Here is a 21,146-nt window from a genome sequence, read left to right on the forward strand (position 1 = left end):
AAAATATTATTTTTTTTTTATTAAAAGATTTAAAAAGAACACTAATCAATTTTTTATTTTGAGGTGCTCTTAATAGTAAAATAATACTTTTTTTAAATATCATTTAATATAATTAAGTAAAATGCTAATTAATTTTAGTTTATTTAATATTACTATTTAGTTCTATAAAGATTTTTATCAATTTTATTTTTGCATTTTTGTGAAAAAGCTAAGCTAGATTAATTATTATTAAAATATCTAAATAAATATAAGAATTTTGTAATAGAACTAATTATGAATGTGATCTCTACCAAATGAAAATTATGTATATATGTTTAATATTTATTGAAAACTAACTATACAAGTATTGTGATTAAAATTATTCATAATAGTTGAATTAAAAGATCTTTAAATCTAATAAATAATTTAAATAGATAACAAATATTTTTACAAATTTAGAGCTTTTTAAATTAGAATTAAGTTAAAAAAGATAGTAATTGAAAGATATTTCTTCAAAATGGCAGATCTATTAAAATAAATAGAATAAGTATACCCTGAGCTGAATGTTCCAAGTAAAAAAAGTTTTTAATACATATTTATTAGCACATCTTTTTGATTTTATTTAAGTAGATGATTTTAGCATTTTGAGAAATTTAAAATTAATTATTGAATATAGATAAAATAAAGAACGCCTCAGTTAAAAAGTTTCTTGTCAGATTCAATGAAGCGTTTAATGTCGCAATAATTTTAACCTTATTTTTCACATTTATGGCACTGCCAGAGTAATATTTTGATATTTAAAACAAAAATTAATTGCTTTTAATAAATTAAAAAGTGGATCATAAACTGAAAGGTTTATTTTTAGAAGCATAAATGAAATATCCTCAATATTAATTTCTATAATGAGCATACTAAATTTAATTCATTTGAAACACTTATACTTCGACTCTAAATACTATGGTAAAAGAAATCTTTTATTTTAATTTTTTACAAAATAGTCTAATAAATATTCATTTTTCAACTAATATTTGAGTTAAGTTATTATAATAAGATAAGTAACATTTGGTATTGAATCCTAAAAATCTAATAAAAATTAAATACAACATAAATTAAAATGATTTTTTTTAAAATATCTTTTTCATTTTTTATTTGAAAAATAATTTTATTTATTTTTTAAATTCAGGTGCTCCATTTGTTTTGATTGACTTTTTATCAGGAGTATTTTGCATATTTTTAGACATCATTTCCCTTATCGTTGGAAAAAATATGTTGGGTATTTATTATGCAGATGGATTTAGAATGCTAAAATTGTTTACATTCGAAAAATTAAGGTAGATTGATAAATTAATTACTTTCTATCTTTAAAAACTTTAAAATATTTTTTAGAATTATTATTAAGGATATTTTCTACGTGATGCCAAAAGCTAAAAAGGTTTTCTTTTCTATGGTTTTCGTATTTTTCGTATTTTCATTGATTGGGTTCAAGCTCTTTCATCATGTTAATGCTGAATAATTTAGAAATTTGTTTGTCTCTTTGCTATCAATGTTTTAAGTAAATCAAATTTGTCAAAAAATATTTTAAACCTCTCGAATAAAAAAAATAATAAAAAAATAAATAGGTTTTAACTTTCGATTCATGGAATGTACAAATGAATATTCCTATCATTAATAAATGGGGAGGTCATTGGAGCATCTTCTTTATAATTGCTATCTTCCTACTCTAATTCTTCTATTTTAACTTCTTCTTAAGTGAATTCGTTACCTACTACAGCAATCGTAACTACAGAGTCAATTTTGTAAGATTTGATATAAATAAATTGATTTTTTTATTTTTCCAGATTTTAAATTTTTAGCTATTTAATTAAAATAAACAAATTAATTTTTAATAAATATTAGGTCTATAAATATAATTAAGATGAAATTCACAACCATAAGTTAAAGGAATGGAGTAAAAGATATTTGAGTGTAAATGAAGTTTTAAAAGTGTTGAAAATAGAAAAGTCTGAAAAAGATTTAAGTCTCATAGATTTTATTTTAGCTAACTACAAATATTTATATATTTTTGCAATCTTGTTTATTGAGCTACTTAGAGTCTTTTTTAATCCACTTTTATTTGTTTATATTTTGGAAGTTATTGTTGGATTACTTGCTATAATTGAATTCTCTTTAATCGTAACTATCTTTAATTTTAATTTTAATTTAAATTCTTTTCTTGCTTCTTGAAAAAATTAATATTATCCTATAAATTTATTTTTAATTTAGATTGAATAATTATAGTTAAAGGAAAAAAAATCTATAAATGGTGATAAAAGCACTTTATAATAAATTTGTCAAAGCTCAAAATTAGTATTCTTGTTTTTAGCTGGGTTTGTTGGTTTTGCAGTAGACTTAATTTCTATGATCTATGGAAATTATACATTGAATTATGGATCCTGTTTCAGAATCTTAGTTTTACTAACAACATATGAATGCTAATTCTCATTTATCAAGCTATCTTAAGTCTTTTCAAAAGTAATTTTTGTTATTATTGATTAATAAAATTATTTTTTTTATTTATTTAATTTGTTTAATGTAAATTCTTAATAATTTTTATGATACTATTTAAAAAAAATGAAAATAAAATGATTAAACATATTCAAAAAAATTAATTTTTTTATTATAGATCGGAGAGATGGGATTTGTTAATTTAGCTATAATGTACACTTTGGCTATTATTGGATATTACTGCTTATACAGATTCGATGTAACTTTTGGATTTTATTTTGAAGATGTGACAAACACTTACATGTATTTACTTCAAACAATTACTTTTGATGCTTGGGGAGATATTGCCAGAGCAGCTATGTTAATGGTAAAATTTCATAAGTAAATATTAAATTTTTAAATATTTTTTATGAAAAAGAATCCTGTTTATGCGATTTATTTTGCTTTCATGATTATTTTTATGGGATTTTTGCTTTAAAATTTCATGGTTGGTACAATAGCTACTACTGTTTAGCCTGCTTGCGAAGATGAATTCAATCAATCAAGAGTTTTATAGAGAAAAATATCATAATACTAAGTTAACATTTTGAGAGAAAGTCTTGGAAATTCATAATAATTCAATTAAAATTCATAAAATTTGAAAAAAGATTAAGAATCTACAGAAAATTTGAAGAAATTAAAAGAGATAATAGAAGAGTTTAACAAAGGCCAAGGTAATTTAACAGTTACTTTTGAAGGTAAAAGCTACGACCTCAAGTCTAAAAATATAATTAGCCTATAAAATTGAGAAAAATTTCAATTTATAAATAACTAAAAGTTTATAAAAATAATCTAAATAAATTTAGCTTTTATTTAGATAGATTTTAGGAAATTAGAAAAAAATTAATAAAAATAAATATTTTGAATTTTAATAAAAAAATGAAGTAAATTCATATTTTATTTATTATTAAAAATTATTTTTTTCTTATTTTATTTTATAAATTATTACCTATCTATTCTATCTTTCTATTATAGTTTTAACTCTTTATCTTATTTTCAATATATTAAACTACTATATTAGATTTATTATTTTCTCATTCATTATTCATTTTGGGGAAATAATATGAAATTTTTGATAATTCAAGTCTCTATTTTATGTTTTAAAAATATTTTTATGGATTATTATGACAAAAATTAAATATCTAGCAACTCATAGTTTTATTATATGATAGAAATTAAATAACTAAGTTCCAAATTATTTAATTTAAAACAATTAATTTTCTAGAAGATATAATTTAAACATGAATTTTAACTACTTATTTCTTATTTAATTATTTTTTAATTGTGAAACCTTTTTATTTTGTTTTATGCATTTTAAAAATATAAAAAAATTTTTACATTTGTCATTCAACTCTTTTTACCAAATATTTTGAAGAGAAAAATATACGTTGAAAGTTAGCTAGTTAGTTAGTTTATTAATTAATTATTTTACAGTGGAAATAAGATAATATCAAGGATTATATCAGTATTAAAAGCAGATATTGAATAGATTTTTAGTGCATACGTTCGATTTTTAAATTTTATCAAATTTTTGAAATGTTTACAAAAATTTTTGAAATATAATGAATAAAATAAAATTTTTATCTTTTTGTCATTCATAATTTATAAAAAAATTAATTAATTAATACTTGTTAAAAAGAAAAAAGATCAAAGAGATAAACTAAATTATCAAGCAATCTTAAAATCATAATTTTAAAAATAAATATGTCATAATCTAGCGGATAGAAACCAACAAGCATAGGATTATAGCAAGGTTAGCAGTAGCAATATCCATAGTAAAGTTAATCAGTTAATTCGTAGTAGTCTTCGATTTTTTCAGGTTTGCAAGCAGGATCAAGCGCTTCTCCTTCAATAAATAATTTCTTTACTTCTTCAAACATTCATAACATAGGATAAATCTAAAATGCAGGTACTTAGTAATAAGCTCAAGTCCAACAAAGTTCAAATAACTTAATTGGTACGAGTTAAATTCCTAATACAATTCCTGCATCTTAAGTTCCTATTAATCGCTTTGGGAGAGGCAGTTTCCGTCGTGGGGACAAAGAGTCAAAAACGTATTTGCAAGAAATTTATGGACCATACTATTTGAATTGTGAATAAAATATTGAGGAAATAAAGGCAACAGGAAGTGTTTTAGGAAATTCAGGTATTTCTGTCAATTATGGATAGCAAATCTAGTAAAAATTGTTTTAAGAGTGCTTAGAAAATGAGAATATTTGGAAACTCTATGAACTAGTAATTGAAAATAAGTCTATGCATTCATGGACAGACGCAATTTTTTATGCTGATAAATTAATCACCTTAACTGATGGACTAGCACCTTTTGTATATTTACTTGGAGAATGCTATTTCTTAAATGGAGATTATAAAAAGGTCCATTCTCTTTTTGCTAAATATAAATTAATTAGCTATAATTCTCATTTTACGATACTTGCTGCTAAAGCATTATACAAAAATAAATAGTATGAATAATGCTTAAATTTACTTGAATAAGCTTAGGAGCAGTAAGTAGCTTCCTTAGCATAGCAAGGCCCTTCTTCTTTCAATTACTAAGGCTCAACTTCTGCTTAGGGTATTCCTGTTGGATCTAACTTAAATAATCCAAATTAAGGTTTAGGTGCAAGTACTTTTGGATAGCAATAAGTTGGAGGCCAGCAATTTAACAATATTCATCAATAGTTTGGACATAATTTGCATCATAGCCAGAATACTTTCCTTCACTAACAATAATAAAATCAGTCATAGCAATAATAGATGAAAAATTAGAATAAGTTAGAAGCTTAAAAGCATCTATTAAAGGGATTGTGTTATGAAGCAAGCGAAAATAAATAAAACGCAGTTAGTTCTTACATGGAATGCCTAAAGCGCGATCCAACTTGTCATGAAGCTTTCAAAAGAATGATAGATTTTTATTTATTAGGATCAACTGGTAAAGAATAACTCCTTACTTCTTTGAATTTCAATCCTGAAGATATTTGGATAAAATAATATTATATAGCTAGAATCAGTGAAGATACTGCTTGTAAATTAGATATTTAAAAAGGAATGGATGAAGAGTTACCATCATCAGTAATAGGAAGCGATAAATCAGAAGTGATCATGAAGGATCCTAGTGGTGCAGGTATTGGAGGAGTAACAGTTCCTGGAAATGTCAACAATGACCCCAAAGCTTAAATTAGAATTTAAAATTTATTGGAAAGATTAAGACCTGAAAATTTATTTGAAACCTTGTCTTAAAAGAATAATATTGATTTACTTTGCATTAAAGCAAAAAATTGTCATGCTAAGTATGATATTTAAAAAGCCTATGATATATGCATAAAAGCAATTAAAATTGATCCATTATATTTTGACATAATACCTGTATATTGCGCTTGTTTACTTCATCTCAACTATCTGGGTGAATTGTACTACTGTGCCCACAATCTAGTAGAAAATTACTCAACACATCCATTAAGTTGGTTTGCTATTGGTACTTATTATTATTTGACTAAAAAATATGAAGTAGCAAGAAAGTATTTCTAAAAAGTAAATTTTATTTATTAGCTTATAATTTAAATGAATAGATTTATTTTTTAAGCTTCAATTAAATAGATTCTGCATTTTAACAAAAATTAAACCTTGCATTTTTTACTAAAAAAGCTTAAATTATTAATTTAAAAAGTCTTAGTATTTTAAAATTTTTAAATTAGCAATATAAATTAATACTTTTGGCATTTTAGGCTAATATTTTATAATTAATGGCCAAAAGAAAGACATCTTAAATTAACAAAATTTTTTTTATTTAACCTGGAATTAAAAATTTAATAGCTCAATATTTAAGAATAGCTATGAAAACTAATTCATAAAAATTTTTTTAAAGCTTAATTATTGCTAGCTTAATATAATATCCTGAAATCTTCTTTTTTTTTATAATAAATTAACTTGAGATAGCTAATAATTTAAATTCCTAGGTTATTATTATCAATAAATGAGATGACTAAAGTTGAAAATTTGAATTAGAAAATTTATTATTACCAGTAAAAAAATTAATGAAAATTTTTAATATTTTTAATATTATTATGATATACAAAATAATTATTTTTATTTACTACTAATTTTAAGATTATTGAATCATAAAAATTTTATTTTTTATTATTTTAGAATTTATTTTATTTTAATAGATATTTTTTAAGAAATAGAGAATAAAATTAAATAATGAAAAGATTAAATAAATATTTTTCAATAATTTAAAACAAAATTAGTAAGAGATAAATAAAAAATAAGTTTACATATTTAATTTGTATTTCTTGCCCATTAGAAATAAAATTGACTAGATTTAATGATTTATGAGATAGAATAGGCATATTATTTTAATATTAATTTTATATTACCTTTAAAATTAAAAAATATTTCTACAATTAGCTTTTAATAAAAGAAAAATAAACGTAAACAGAGATTTTATTTCTTTTCTATACTTTTTTTAATTTCTTCATTATCTTTGCTTGAAAGAAAATAGGAATTTTTTTTAAATTGATTCTCCTTTGAATGCAATAACGAAACAAAATTATTTTTTTATAATCAAGATGATAATTTTAATTTTTTATAACCTTTCTTTTATAAAAAGGCTATCTATTTGGATAGAAATTTTGTTTATGCATGGATTGGTATGGCTCACTCTTTTGCAATTTAAGACGAGTCTGACTAAGCTATGAGCTTTTACAGAACTGTAAGCAGACTCTTCCCAGGTTGCTATTTAGCTCACTTGTACATGGGTATGGAATACTTAAGAACTAATAACCTTAAAACAGCTCTACTTTCCTTCTAATATGCAAAAGAAATCAACAGTAATGATCCTCTTATTTACAACGAAATAGGTAAAATTAAAAAAATCAATGAAATATTAAAATTTCAAATTCAAAAATAAAGACAATTAATTTTGATCATTCAATTTTTTATTACTTAATTAATTTTCTCAAAATTAATTAAACCTTTGGAATTCGATCAAATTTAGTATTTTAATAATTTCAATTCAATTAATCCATTATTTTTGAGATCGAATATAAATTTTTTAACAATGAATTTATTTTTGGTTTTTAATAGTCTACAGAATACTAAAACATTTAGATTACTTTGAATATGTAACTTAATAAAAGTGAATTTGATAATAATTATTTATCCTTTTTAATGTTTCTATTAAAAAAAGAAAATATCTTATTTTTTCTTTTAAATTAAAGGTGTAATCTATTTTAAGTAGAAAGCCTATGAAGAAGCAAAGCAAAAGTACTTGCAAGCTATGAATTTGTGTACTGAAGCAACTAATTCGATAGTTCATACCATTTTAAACAATCTGGCTCATACCTGTAGAAAAATGAAAGATTATAAATCTGCTATTTAATATTATGAAAGATGCATTCAGTTAGAGCCTAAAAATTATCAAACATATTTTTCTTTGGCATACACTTATCATATATCAAACCAATTGAATAAAGCTATAGCTTATTATCATAAATCTTTATATTACAAGCATGAAAACCAATTTGCTTTTGACATGCTTGATAGATGCCTTAAAGATGCTTCAGAGTATCCTTGGGAAAGTGTATACGAAGCTAAAAATGAATGAAATCAATGGGTTTGTAGAAAAAATTAAATATGAAAACGATTTTAATAAAATAATTATAAAATAAAGTAAATTTAAATTAATATAAATCTTTAGGAAAGTTAAAATAATTAATTATAAGCCAGCAAGCTAAGTAGTCTATCTAGCTTGCAATGAATTTATGTGAAAGATTGTATAAAATATTCATATATATTAAATATTTTTGATGTGGTTCTATATATTAAATTATAAATAGATTTTACTAACACTTGTCTGTTAACCAATTCTCACATTTATAGTATTTTTGATAAAATATTTATTAACAAAAAGCTTACTAATAGAATATTCATTCTATTCTAATCTATAACAATTCTTTTACTTTATTTTTTTAATTATGATGCTCTATCAGTAATTCTATCTATCTATATCTTTAGCTAAGTATTTTGTAAGAAATACTCAAAAATAACATACTCCCTCTAATCTCGGTTCTCGTTTATCGAATGTGTGGTATGATTTTTATTTTTTTAAAAAAAATTCACTTTTTAAATATTTAAAAGATTGTTTCAATTTTTATTGATGGGATATCATATATATTTTATTAAATGAACCGGTAAAATAATTATTAATCCTTTTTAGTGCTAAACATTTTGGAGTTCAATTTAATTTTAAAATCTATTTTTTCAACTAAAAAAGAATTTTAGTGTGATTTAAAATTATTAAAATTTGTAAATGAGTTAATATAATATTATTAGCAAGGTAGTACTATTAGAGATAGGATAGAAAAGCATAATTTTAATAAAATAAGGAGTCTTTTAATTTATATCTAACTTTAAAATTCTTATCGTAATTCTTATACTTTTTATTGATAAGAAATATAAAAGAATACAATTATAATTCTCGTAATTAATCAATTAAAATCAATAATTTAAAGAGCAACCTACTATTAAGATCTAATATAGAAATTAAACAATTAACAATATGTTTTTTTCTAGAAATATTTTTTTTATAATTACTAAAGTAAGATGATTATATTTCAAATTATTAAAGCTAAAATTTTTACTTTTTCTCATTTAATTAGAAAGACTTCTTATATGTGTTAATCTATAAAACTACTTAAATATTTTTAAATTGCAAGAAATTTGTCATAATTTTTTTAAATTAAACAAATCATCAACCAATCAAGCTTCTATTACTCAATAACTTTAATTTATCAGTATTAATAAAAAAAGATTTTTTTTCAATAAATAGTAAAGTAAAAACAGTGTATTTAATTTGGAATAAAAAAGATAAATAATTAATAAAAGATATATCAATCAAAAGGAAATTACGATTCATTAGAACAGTTTAAGCCTTAAAATCTTTGATTGAATAGTTGGTATTGATTAGGCCGATTGTAACCGAAAAATACAAAAATAATTGGGCCATATATATTCACATAGATTTTAATCAGTGAAATATTTCTTATCAATTAGATAGTAACTCAACAAAATTTTGCTTACCATCAGAAATAACACGAAACAATAAAAGGGAAATACTAAGAAAACTAATATTTTTAGGAAAGAAAATTTTGTAATGTGGATTTCAATTTTAATTAATGTAACTAGCTTGAAAACACAAAATTTATCAATTTTCCCTATTAAATCCAATATTTTTTGTTTTTCCTTCTTGTTTATTAATAGCATTTTCATAAATATATCTTACTTGAATTTAAAAAGTCTGTCAATTTCTCCATTGTCGCTTAATAGTATAGAATATTATTTTTGTTTATAAAATCAAAAATTCGAAGGGCTTACAGCCACTCATTAAACACTAATTTGAAGTATTTTCCATCAGTAATACCAAGAATTATTTTTTGTTTAATTCTGAAAAAAGGCTGTCTGTCTATTTATCTATTTGTCGGTCATAGGTAAGCTTTGACGTATTTAACTAATTATTTTTTAAACTATAATGAAAATTTAAATTTTTGTAAATTGAGTAATATTACAAAAGAAAAACACAAATTAGCTTCCTAAAAAATTAAAAAGAAGTAAATTCGCTCAGATTTATTTCTACAGGATGTATATTACTGCTTAAGTATAAAGCCATAATGAAATACAAAGAAGGTCAAATTATTTTTTTATTTTAAAATATAATATTTTTTTAAAAATTATAATATTTGCTTGAAATTATTTGAAATTTATAAATTCTGATGTTCAACTGTAACTTTGATTTTGTGTTTTAAGAGTGACAAATATTAAATAATTTTCTGGCTGATATCAGAAAGTTGAACAGAAAATAGTATTATTAAATCTATCCTTTGCCTCCGAAGCTCAAATTTCAGAGTAAAAAAATTAAAGTACCTCAGAAATATCTATAAAGAATCTTTGAGATTTCCATTAATTGTAAAATAATTTTTCTAAAGTTAATCAGATCCAATTTATTTTATTTGAAATTAATTAGATGATTAAAGATAATAAAATATTCCTTGTTTTTTCTATTTTAAAAAATCAATTAAGTTAGCAAACAAGTTTTTTTGCTTCATTATTATTTCGTGGAAAAATCGGTTTGGGAAAATATGAAAAATAAGAATATTGCTTTGGAAAATTAAAAGAGATAAAGTATTCTTTGTGTGAGGGAAATTTGTAAAATTTGATGAATTCTTAAGGAAATAAAGAAATTATTTTTTGTAACCTCAGAACGAGAGATGTTTATCAAATTAATATTTGCTTTGATTTTGTTTATTCAAGTATCAATTTCGGATTGGTATTTCTCAGATTTATTAAAGGGTTTAACTGTATTGGTCAGAAATCAATAGTGCTGAGCGAAATAAAAAATTTAATTAAAAGAAAATATGTAATTTGATATTTTTTTATTGGATTACAAGTAAATTAATTAAAAGCTAAGACTGTTCTAATAAATTATTTATTATTCACTCCCCATACTTTCTTTTTTTAAAGCATAATCCTCATTATTTCTTTTAATTTTCTTTATAAATAGCCTTTTTTCTTCTTTACTATCACCTAGATCGACCTCATCTTTCAAAAGAACTAAAAAAAATAATAATAATAAAATAACAAAAAAATTAAATTAAAAATAAATAAATCAATAAATAAATAAATCATCCAAGTTTTTCTTAAAAAAACAAAACAAAAAAAAGTCATCCATTTTCTTTTCATATTTACCTTCACACAAAACCTAAATAAATACTTGAAATCAGCTTCTAACAGCTGCTTAAATATCTAAAATATTCTTCTAATATTCAATCAAAAAAATGATGAAGTCCCGTCTCTTAACTGCTGAGTTCTTTTTAAAAGCTATTTTGATTGGATTTTTAATATCTAATTGCGTGTGTGCTTCTTCTAACTTTGATTGTACTCAATACTTCTCAAGTTCTCTTAATTGTTAAGATAAAATTACTAATTTTGACAGATAATTAATTAACAATGTTATTGGAAATTCCCCTATCCTTTTAAAGAACAAGCTTGAATGGGCTTCCAAGGCCTCTTCTCGCTATTTCAAGTGCGAAAAAGAGGCTGTCCATATGTGTTTGAGCCTTTCAGTTGATACTGACAATCTACAAATGGCATCATAGGAATGCAGAGAAAACATTACCCAAGACGATGCTAAGAATATCTTCTAGCTATAATAAGCCGTTTTTACAAACACTTTCAAAACTGATCAAGAGCTGATAGAGAGATTAAATTAGTTAGAAGCACCTCAATCAAGCTACTTTAGCTGTCTTGTTAGCAATATTTCCTTTTAATTAAAATCCAAATCAAATCAAAAGCTTAATCAGTATTGAAATCAGTATTTATTGACTATTATTGGCGTTAGCTATAACATTCAAAGTTAACAACTTTAATAACAAATAAATAAGTAAATAAACAAACAAACTATCAAAGAAAAGAAAATTTGATAAAGTGATAAAAATCATCATAGTTAACTCATTAATTTCTCTTTTGTTTATTTTGAATTACTAACATGAGAAAGGATTATTTATTATACAAATCCGATGATAAAGCAAAACATAAGAATATCTAAACTCGCTCAATTGCTTCGTTTTTATGAAGAATCTAAGAAATTCTTATCATTTACAATAATTTTTGAAAAACCATGTATTCTATAACTATCCTTCTATCTCATTTATCAAATTAACACAAAGCTTAAATTAACAATTTAAAACTTCTTTTCTACCTCTATATACCTTCCTTCTCATTATAAATAGTAAAAAACTCACCCAACAAACTCTATATTTAGATTTTATTAAATAAAGAAGGTTAACAAGAAAAATATACCTAATAATTTAACTAACTAATAAACTAACAAACTCACTATAACTATAGATCTTTCTAATAAAAAAACTTATTATAAACTGATTCTCTAACAAACTTTAAAAATTTGATAAGCAATGACAAATTATTTAAAACCACCTATATAAATACGACTCTCACTATTAATCAAATCTGAATATTTAAGTAAATTATAAAATAAGTAAATGAATAAAAGCTTTATATCTAATAACTCACTCACTCACATTCTAAATTTGTTTATTTCTGTCTTTATATTCTTCTTTCTGTATTTATTTATTCTTAGCTCATTGAATTCTACAATACTTTTTCAATTTATTTATTTTCCCTTCTTCTTTCTTTCTTATTCGATTCTTTTATTTAAATTTTGAATAAAGAAAGGTTAATATTTGAATGATATTTAGAAAAATTTTAATCAACTTTGATTTCATGTATATCTTACAAACAAGTTAGATTTAATTAGTACTCTTACATTACCTGATTTGAAATATTAATAAAAACCTTAAGAGTTTAAAATTTCACACACAAAATTTAACTTCAAAATCAATCAATTGCTTTTTTTTTACAATTTTTTTGTCAACCCAAAAGCATTTAATAAGACTGTAACTTTTCATAATTTTTTCATAGTTTTTAGACATTTTGATAAAATAGTAATTTTATTTCAATAAATTAATGAATAATAAAGGCTTTTGTTGTGTTGGGGGTAAATTGTTAAGAGTTAAAATAAATTCTCTAAACAAATATTAAACAAAACAAAAAATAACAACTAAATAAAATATGACTATTATAATTTAGTAAATAATTTAACTTAAATTATTCTATTCCCTTAATATATATATTATGTGTGGTTCAATAAAATAACTTTGATATATTAAGAATTTTATTTATTCATGCATTAACTTTCCTATCTGATTTATTAACAAGGTAAAAATTATAGCTAAGAATCAAATTAACATTAAATCATTATCTAAAAAAGAAATTGAAAAATATTTAAAGAAAAACAATGCATTTAATAAAATTGCAGCCAAAAAATAAGCGAAGATTCGAATGCAAATAATACTTCATATTAGTACTATCTCTTAATAAAAGAATTAAATATTTAATTACATGTTTGAAGCAAATTATCTTATCCCACAATAAGTCTATGAAAGTTCATTAATTTCTTAAAATAGATTATTTAATATTTTCATAAACTATTAATCACAATCATGTGAGTCTAAACAATAAATATTAATCAATATTATTATTATAATTATTTTTATGCTTTTTTATTTATTATATTTGATTATTTAATATCTCATTTAAAAAAAATAAAATATGATAGTTAAAAATAATACATATATACATGCATACATAAATCTATTTAATATCATTAATCTTTTGTTTTTCTACAATTAGAAACATTATTATAATATATAAATACTAAATCTTAGATTTTTTTATTTTAATTTTTAAGAATTTAAAAAAAATTATTTTTAATAACAAAATATTCTTCATATTTATATTTAATTTCTCTATTAAAAAATAATAATGAAAACTGCATTGCTAATTGCAAAAGTAAATAAAAAAATTGCTTTAGTGTTTTTTTATTAAATGCTTTAGAATATCTGAAAATTAGATTTAAAATTTCCTTTATACTACTTGCTAAATTATGTATAAGATTAATTTGAGATAAAATTATCCAAATTAAACTTTTTTGATTTTAATTTAATAAGAATGATCTTATTTCATTAGAAATCATAATTATATTTCTGATAGATAAATCCAATTGTAAACCTAGCTCTATGCTTACACAGATCTTTATGATTTCAGAAAACTAATTTAAAGATGGTTTGTTAATAAATAACTATAAAAATAAATTTGTTTTCTAAATTTGAATATTTCTATTTAGTTAAATTATGTATTCACGCATTAAAAAGCATGAGCTTTTCACTTATACAAGAAATTTGTTTATTAAACCACAGAAATAAATAAGAATTTATCTAATGAAGAAAGTTTTACTCAAAGAGATAATTGCAAAGATAAAATTTTGATTCTACTTGAATATATATAAGTTTTGTATTGAATAAATGCAAAGGAAAAGAATAAGATAGATATGTAAATAGATAAATATATATTTATATAGATAAAGAAAGTATCAAAATAAATACTAACTAGTTATTAAATAAAGCTGATAATTTAATTTGTTTTTAGATGAATTTATGAAAATCAAGCTGATTAGTTTTTTGATTCTTATATAAAACAAAGAAAATAACTTGTACAAAACCAGCGATAATTAAAGATTTCAAATAACATAAGATATTTTTGTAATTATACAACTTCTACAATTTAAAACTAAAAATATACCTCAAGTTTATCATTTCAATATTTTTATAATATTTTTCTTGTTTTAAATCAGTTTTTAAACATCTATGACTTCTATCACAGTTGAAGAATTATAAAATTTAAAAAATTTGGAAGATAAATTCATTATTGCTAATGTTTAATATTCTTTTAAAGATTCTGCTCAAAGCAGCAGCAATTTCAAGCAAGAATTCATAGAGTAAACTATTGTAAATCCTCTCAAGTAATATTTTATTCATATTAATAAGAATTTATAATATTTCATAAATAAATTTGCATTTTACTGAAAGATAAAGCAAATAATCTGAAAAAAATTAAAAGAGATGTTCGTTTATCTTAAGATTTAAAAATTAATAAAAGCAAATGATTTATTAAGAAATATTTACAAAAAAAAATATAAATCATATTTTTTATATGTAACAATTATTTTTTTAAACAAATAATTTTATATGAAGTAATAAAAATATTTATATTTAGAAGCACTTATGGCTAGATAGGATCTGCTAAGTTTCAAGTGAAACTCCTCAAGTTAAATGACATAAAATAAACAGTGGAAATTTAAATGGAAGCAAGGTAGATAGATAGATATTAATAAATGAATTGATTTTTAAATTTGTTTAGTATATAATTATTATTATTATTAGAATTTGTTTTATAACTAAATAACTCGAACAGAAAGAGCATTGTTGGCCGTAGACCCAATTAAATTTTTAACATATTATTATTTTTAAAAATTAGCTAGTTCACTTAATTTTGGGCAGCCTTTATCTTGAATAAAAGTATAGGCAGTGTGGCTTATAAAGTAAAGTTAATTTCAATGCAATTAATATAAAACGAAGAAGAAATTGATGATGGTTCAGATGACATGCAAGAATGAAATTAAAAAATCTGAATTTAATTATAAGAATAAATCTAATATCAAAATTGTTTTTCTAAAATTAAAAACTTGGCTTAGTAATTAATATATATTTATATTTATATATATGTATACCTTTTGTAATAATCACCAAAAAATTCTTAGAAATTCTTTTTTTTTAAGAAAATTGATTTAAGTATGATTTTAAGATATTGATTTTTATAAAAATAGTATGTATTTATGAATGTGTGTATGATTTATTGATTGATTCTTAAAAGTCTAACTCATAATTTATTTGATGGTAAAATATACATTACTTACTTATTTTATTCTATTTGTCTTATAATATGTTGCTAATTTCAATTAATGTAATTTAAATAATTTTCTAAGTAACTAACTAAATAAATAGCCTAAAAAAAAAAATAAATAGCTTATTGTAAAAAAATAAATTAAGATGTAACAAAATATATTTTATAGAAAATAATTATTGATTGTATCAATAAAATTCAACAAAACATTTTAATTATTTTTAAACATCAACAAAATATAAATTAATTTTAATATTTTTCAAAAAATTAATGGCATTTTACATTATTTCTAAAAATATTGTTTCAATCTTTGTAAATATCACAAAAAAATAATAACAAGTGATAAAAATCTGTAAAATAGGAAATGATATTTTTAAAGAAACTGATCATTTTTAAAATGTTAAATGATTTTTTTTTAAAGATTAGTAATTTCATTTAAATTAATAAGATAATTTGTGGTATTATCAAAATTTAAGTTTTCTCTTTTTTTAAACATATCATATTATCCTTTATTTTTGACTTACTTTTAATAATATTTAACGATTTTTAAATAAAATATAATTTTTCTTCTTTTAAAAATATATATTTAATAATAAATTAGGTTATTTTTATCATGAGAAAAATAACATTTAAACTATATAAAGTAACTTTATATAATTCTAGTATGAAAAAACTCTTTATATAGCTGCAAAAAGATAGTTTGTATTGATGTGCCATATTTGGTATCGTTTAAAAAATATTAATTTAGTAATAGTTAGGTAAGATCTTTTAAGAATAATTAATTAATTAGAGCTCAACCTATTAAATTTACCATGAAGATATATTGATAACCTTCACATTTTACCATATTTTTCTCAACGTAGATAATACAAATGAATAGCTTCCTTAAATCTTTTCCCTCTATAAAATGGGCGTCTGAAAATTCGCCATAAAGTTAGCGTAGTGATAAAAATTTATTTTATAGGTTTTACTGCAATTATATTTTTTAATGTATTAGTAAAAATAAAATTAAGAGTTTTACAAAGAATTATTTTTTTAACAAATTGTATTCATTTCTTTTATGTCTAAATAGCTAAAAAGATAATGATTTTTTATTTGATTAAATTTTTTATTTTATTTTTTTGTTAAAATACTTAATTAGTTTCAAAAATAAAAATCACAAATTAATATATTTGGGTTAAAGGGGATTGCCTCTCTAAAATAATTATCAAATAGAGCAATTCTTGTTATATTAGATTCCCTTTCCTTAATAAACTCTTATAATTTTTTATACTCAACTGATTCATTAATTGTTGTTTATGTTTCAACCTCTCCATCTTCATTTATACTTTAATAACTCAATACCCTTTTTAAACAAATATTATTTAATACAAGAGGATTTTATTTATAAATTATTTAGCTTGATTGGAAAATTTGAAAGTTAGAACCATTTTAATTATTTTAATGTATGAATATTTTATTACCCTAGTTAGAGCTTAAGTTTTGCAAGATAGCCTAATTATCGAAGCGAGAAACATACATAATTAGATTAATTAACTGTAATGTTATTTCCTCTATTGAATAACAATAAAAAATTAAAATAAATAAATTGAAGTCAGTAATATATATCATAAAGCATTCATACCTTAAATTTAATTTTAAGGAAATCAGTGACTGCATCATATTTATTCTTTATGTAAATGTGACTAAATCTTCGCCATCGATGTTATTCGAGCTTATTTTAATATAAATTAATAATTTAATTATAATTAGATTATTTATATTATAAATTATATGTGTTTTCATTCAAGTAATTCTTAATGTAAGTTAAAATTATTTATTATTAAATTTGCTTGTTTTATTTTTTGAAATTTTATACCTTAGATTCAAGCTGAGGGTTTGTAAATTTTTTAATTTTATGAATTGGTTAGCCATTTCAGCCAGTGTATTTTCCCATTAAAAGTTAACTGTTTAGCTTAGATCTAATTTTACATATATCCATCTATCGGAAGCACATAAGTCTTCTATAATAGAATTTAGCTCTTGAACATTGACTTAATTTTAGCTTTGGTAGGAATGAATACAAAATAATTTTAAAACAATTATTTTTAGTCAATTATAAAAATATTACCTGAATTTGAGAGATATGGAATTTAGAGACTGGTTATTCCTGATAAGTGCCCTCAAGTTTTCAACGTCTTTAGTATTCAAAGCTGTGCCAAATCTATAAAATTGATAAAATAAAAGTATGATTAACTATCTAAGCATATTAAATTTCTAGCAAAAACATAATTTTGTTGGCTTTAATTCTATTATGTAAATAGAATCAGATTTATTAAGTTCTGCTTTTAATTTAATTTTGACAGTAGTTGCAATTTAAAAACTAATAAATTTTTCTTCTTTTTAAATTATTAATTTGCCTAAATTAGCTTAATAAAAATATATATAAAAGGCTTGCCCTCTCACTCAGTCAGTATTTAGTTGAAATTAATCTGCAATTAATAAAAATTGCGTATTTCTTTTATTAAATTCAAATTTTATCTGTCTAGTATTTATCATTCTTTAACTTAAATTTCATAACAAGTAAAAATAAAACTTTATTAATTTTATGTGATCTAATGTAAATTCGCTAATCAGTAATTAACCGAATAATACAGATTTTTAAAAGAATCAAAAGAAGATTACCTGTTTTTAATATGGAGGGATTTTAATGTTTTTATTGGAAGCAGTTTACTCATTATATTTCCTACTCCAGATTATTTAAAGCTTTTCATAAATTATAAAAATAAATAAATAAATAAATGATTGATATATTTTCTTTACGTAAGTTATAAGTTTAACTACTCTAGGCAGCTATTATTTTCAAATAAGCTATCTTATATATCTTTATAATACTTCTCTTATTATAATAATTCTTTATCTTTATTTTCTTCTTTTTATTCCACTTCACTATTTTAATCATTTGCATCTTCATTTATAATAGCAGATTCTTCCTATTTTTCTTCCTCTTCTTCATTTTCATCTTACTATTCCTATTCCTCATTTTCATCATTTTCGTTTTCTATTTGTTCTTGGCCAAATGAGTTAAAGCAAAATGGCTGATTACTAGATTTTATTATAAAATTCACTAAGTAAAATAATAACTATATTTAATTATTTATTTTTTACTGTATCATAAGATTAAGGGATTTGAGTGAATTGAATCCTGAAATCATTTTAAAAGTATCTAGAACAGCTAATTAATTGAAAGGTGATACTCTATTTTTTATGTTTAATAATAATTTGATTAATATTCTAAAATCTTTAATCTTTTTAATTAATTAATTAATTACGTTATAAAGTTAAGAGAAAGAATTTCTAGCTAAACTGGCAATTGCAGGAATTTTGGAGATTTAATCTTAGATGCTTGGATATTAATACTAAAATGTTATAAATTTGTTAATTCTGATAGGTCTAAGCTTTTTTCAGAAGGATTTTGCAATGAAGAATTATAACTGAGATCAATATCAATGCTTTCTAATGTTTTACACTTATTTAAAGCTTAACCAATTTCTGTAAGATTGCTGTCTGTTAAATTATTTTATCTAAATCCAAGAGTTAATTTCTTCAGTTTGCTTAATTGACCTATTCTTTCATCTAAATGCTAAATTGCTTCACTCTCTAATTTGCATTAACTATTTAAAAAAAAAAAAATTTTAACACAGATTATTATTTTTATTTTAAAAACGGATTATTTACTTAAATATTAGTGAAACTTCTTCTAATTAAGCTACCCTAAAAAGCTTCACTACAACTCCTTAAAATCCTTTATTTCCTAGTAATTGGCAATCACTATTTAAAATTTAGATATAATTATTAACCATTCTTATTTATCAGCTTTAAATTGTTCATTAAATAATATTTAAAAACCATACGTAAAGTTGAGAGAAATGGATTTTAAATTTGGTAATTTTGAAACTTTAGAAGATATTCCTATTGCAGACTCACAAGGAAGTTAAGTATATTGCATATCAAGTAATAGCTCTTAAATAACATCTTGATTCTTTAAGTTTCTTATCTATGTAAAACTAATTCCTATCTCATCTGAAATGGTTACAAACCTTTTAATAGAGATAATTTTTTTATTTTTTTGTTGCTTTCTTCTTTTAAACAAATTCATATTACCTCATCTTGTATGGTTTTATCTTAATAGCCCTTAGTAGCTTAAGATACTCATAAAGCTCTCTATTTGTCTTGCTCATTGAAGCTTGAAAATTCCTTTTTTACACTAAATTTGAACTTAAAATTGCTTTTTATTTACTTCTATCTTTCAAAAATCTTAAATGATTTAAATTAATTCTTATAGTTTATCTGATAATTTTTCCTGTTCTGATAAAATTCTGAAAAGAAATCATATTAATGTGTCTTATTATCAGATAGACAATAATCCATTAAATTATTTATTTATTAGAATATTAACAAATAAATACTATCTATCTAAAAATATTTTCTATTTGCTTATCAAAAAGATTATTTTTAATTAGTAAGGTATGTTAATTTAATTTCCTAATAAATCGATCCTTTTTTCTATCTAAAAACTCTACCTATTTTTTTTTTGTGGTTTTGTAAATTTTTGATTTTTTTGCATTAAAATAATACAATAAAAATCTTTTATTTTTAAAAATAATCTTTTAAAGCTAAAAAATATTATTTCACTGTTTGTAATTCAATAAAAAAATTTTTTAATTAGAATTTGGAAAATAGAAATGGTAGATTTAATTTCAAAATAGAAGAAAACACAATAAATATCAAATAAATTTTAAAAAAATGGCTTATAATTTTGAATTTAGTTTTTTAATTATTTATCAAAATTGATTGATCTATAAGTGTTTATTTTTAATGCTTAAACAAAGATAATGTATATATAAATATTAATAATAATAATAAGCAAAACCTTTCATCAATAAATTAAAAATATAATGATTCCTCAATCCATTTATTCTAAATCGTATAGAGTTTAGCATGGATTTATGCTCAAGAAAGGAGAAATATTTTACTAAAAGGCTAAAATTGTATAAATTTATCTAAAATAGAGTTGCTTTTATCTTGTAATTAACAATTTTAGATAGACACATTACATATCGGTAAATTTTTGGAATGCAAGGTCAGCAGTAAATTTTAGAAATCTCAGTTTAAAGAGAAGGACAAATATTTTTTCATCTGATTCTGTAATTTTACTAATTTTTATAATAGGCACCTTGCTTTTATTTAAAATCATGTTTTGAATCTAAATCCTAAAAAATAGATAATTTATT

At 21.5% G+C, this 21,146-nt stretch overlaps 6 protein-coding genes across 6 annotated transcripts; 4 read left to right on the plus strand and 2 right to left on the minus strand. All coding sequences in view use genetic code 6, as the record gives it.

Moving 5' to 3' along the window:
- Window positions 1-496: 496 nt before the first annotated feature.
- Window positions 497-3,250, plus strand: TTHERM_00327330 (cation channel family transporter; the record flags this gene model as incomplete). The annotated part of the gene is made up of 10 exons (XM_001026496.3): window positions 497-551; window positions 656-761; window positions 815-939; window positions 1,163-1,310; window positions 1,366-1,531; window positions 1,599-1,775; window positions 1,876-2,151; window positions 2,242-2,490; window positions 2,642-2,830; window positions 2,882-3,250. The coding sequence occupies 10 exons, from the start codon at window positions 497-499 to the stop codon at window positions 3,248-3,250; spliced, it is 1,860 nt and encodes a 619-aa protein (XP_001026496.3).
- Window positions 3,251-4,206: 956 nt separating this feature from the next.
- TTHERM_00327340 (tetratricopeptide repeat protein) lies at window positions 4,207-8,104 on the plus strand (the record flags this gene model as incomplete). Its single annotated transcript, XM_001026497.3, has 3 exons — window positions 4,207-6,030; window positions 7,109-7,358; window positions 7,719-8,104. The coding sequence occupies 3 exons, from the start codon at window positions 4,207-4,209 to the stop codon at window positions 8,102-8,104; spliced, it is 2,460 nt and encodes an 819-aa protein (XP_001026497.1).
- Window positions 8,105-11,330: 3,226 nt separating this feature from the next.
- TTHERM_00327350 (hypothetical protein) lies at window positions 11,331-11,861 on the plus strand (the record flags this gene model as incomplete). Its single annotated transcript, XM_001026498.3, has 1 exon — window positions 11,331-11,861. The coding sequence occupies one exon, from the start codon at window positions 11,331-11,333 to the stop codon at window positions 11,859-11,861; it is 531 nt and encodes a 176-aa protein (XP_001026498.1).
- A 724-nt stretch (window positions 11,862-12,585) lies between these two features.
- On the minus strand, window positions 12,586-13,004 carry TTHERM_00327360 (hypothetical protein; the record flags this gene model as incomplete). The annotated part of the gene is made up of 2 exons (XM_001026499.1): window positions 12,586-12,843; window positions 12,933-13,004. 2 exons carry the CDS (start codon window positions 13,002-13,004, stop codon window positions 12,586-12,588), a joined length of 330 nt encoding a protein of 109 aa, XP_001026499.1.
- Window positions 13,005-14,777: 1,773 nt separating this feature from the next.
- Window positions 14,778-15,586, plus strand: TTHERM_00327370 (Rpp14 family protein; the record flags this gene model as incomplete). The annotated part of the gene is made up of 3 exons (XM_001026500.1): window positions 14,778-14,932; window positions 15,187-15,282; window positions 15,448-15,586. The coding sequence occupies 3 exons, from the start codon at window positions 14,778-14,780 to the stop codon at window positions 15,584-15,586; spliced, it is 390 nt and encodes a 129-aa protein (XP_001026500.1).
- A 1,430-nt stretch (window positions 15,587-17,016) lies between these two features.
- On the minus strand, window positions 17,017-20,093 carry TTHERM_00327380 (hypothetical protein; the record flags this gene model as incomplete). The annotated part of the gene is made up of 12 exons (XM_001026501.3): window positions 17,017-17,218; window positions 17,337-17,426; window positions 17,498-17,587; window positions 17,732-17,917; window positions 17,984-18,076; window positions 18,538-18,618; window positions 18,676-18,957; window positions 19,021-19,110; window positions 19,185-19,526; window positions 19,591-19,683; window positions 19,767-19,952; window positions 20,017-20,093. 12 exons carry the CDS (start codon window positions 20,091-20,093, stop codon window positions 17,017-17,019), a joined length of 1,812 nt encoding a protein of 603 aa, XP_001026501.3.
- Between the last annotated feature and the right edge of the window lie 1,053 nt (window positions 20,094-21,146).

Source organism: Tetrahymena thermophila, assembly GCF_000189635.1.
Source record: "Tetrahymena thermophila SB210 genomic scaffold scf_8254010, whole genome shotgun sequence".
NCBI lineage: Eukaryota > Ciliophora > Oligohymenophorea > Hymenostomatida > Tetrahymenidae > Tetrahymena > Tetrahymena thermophila.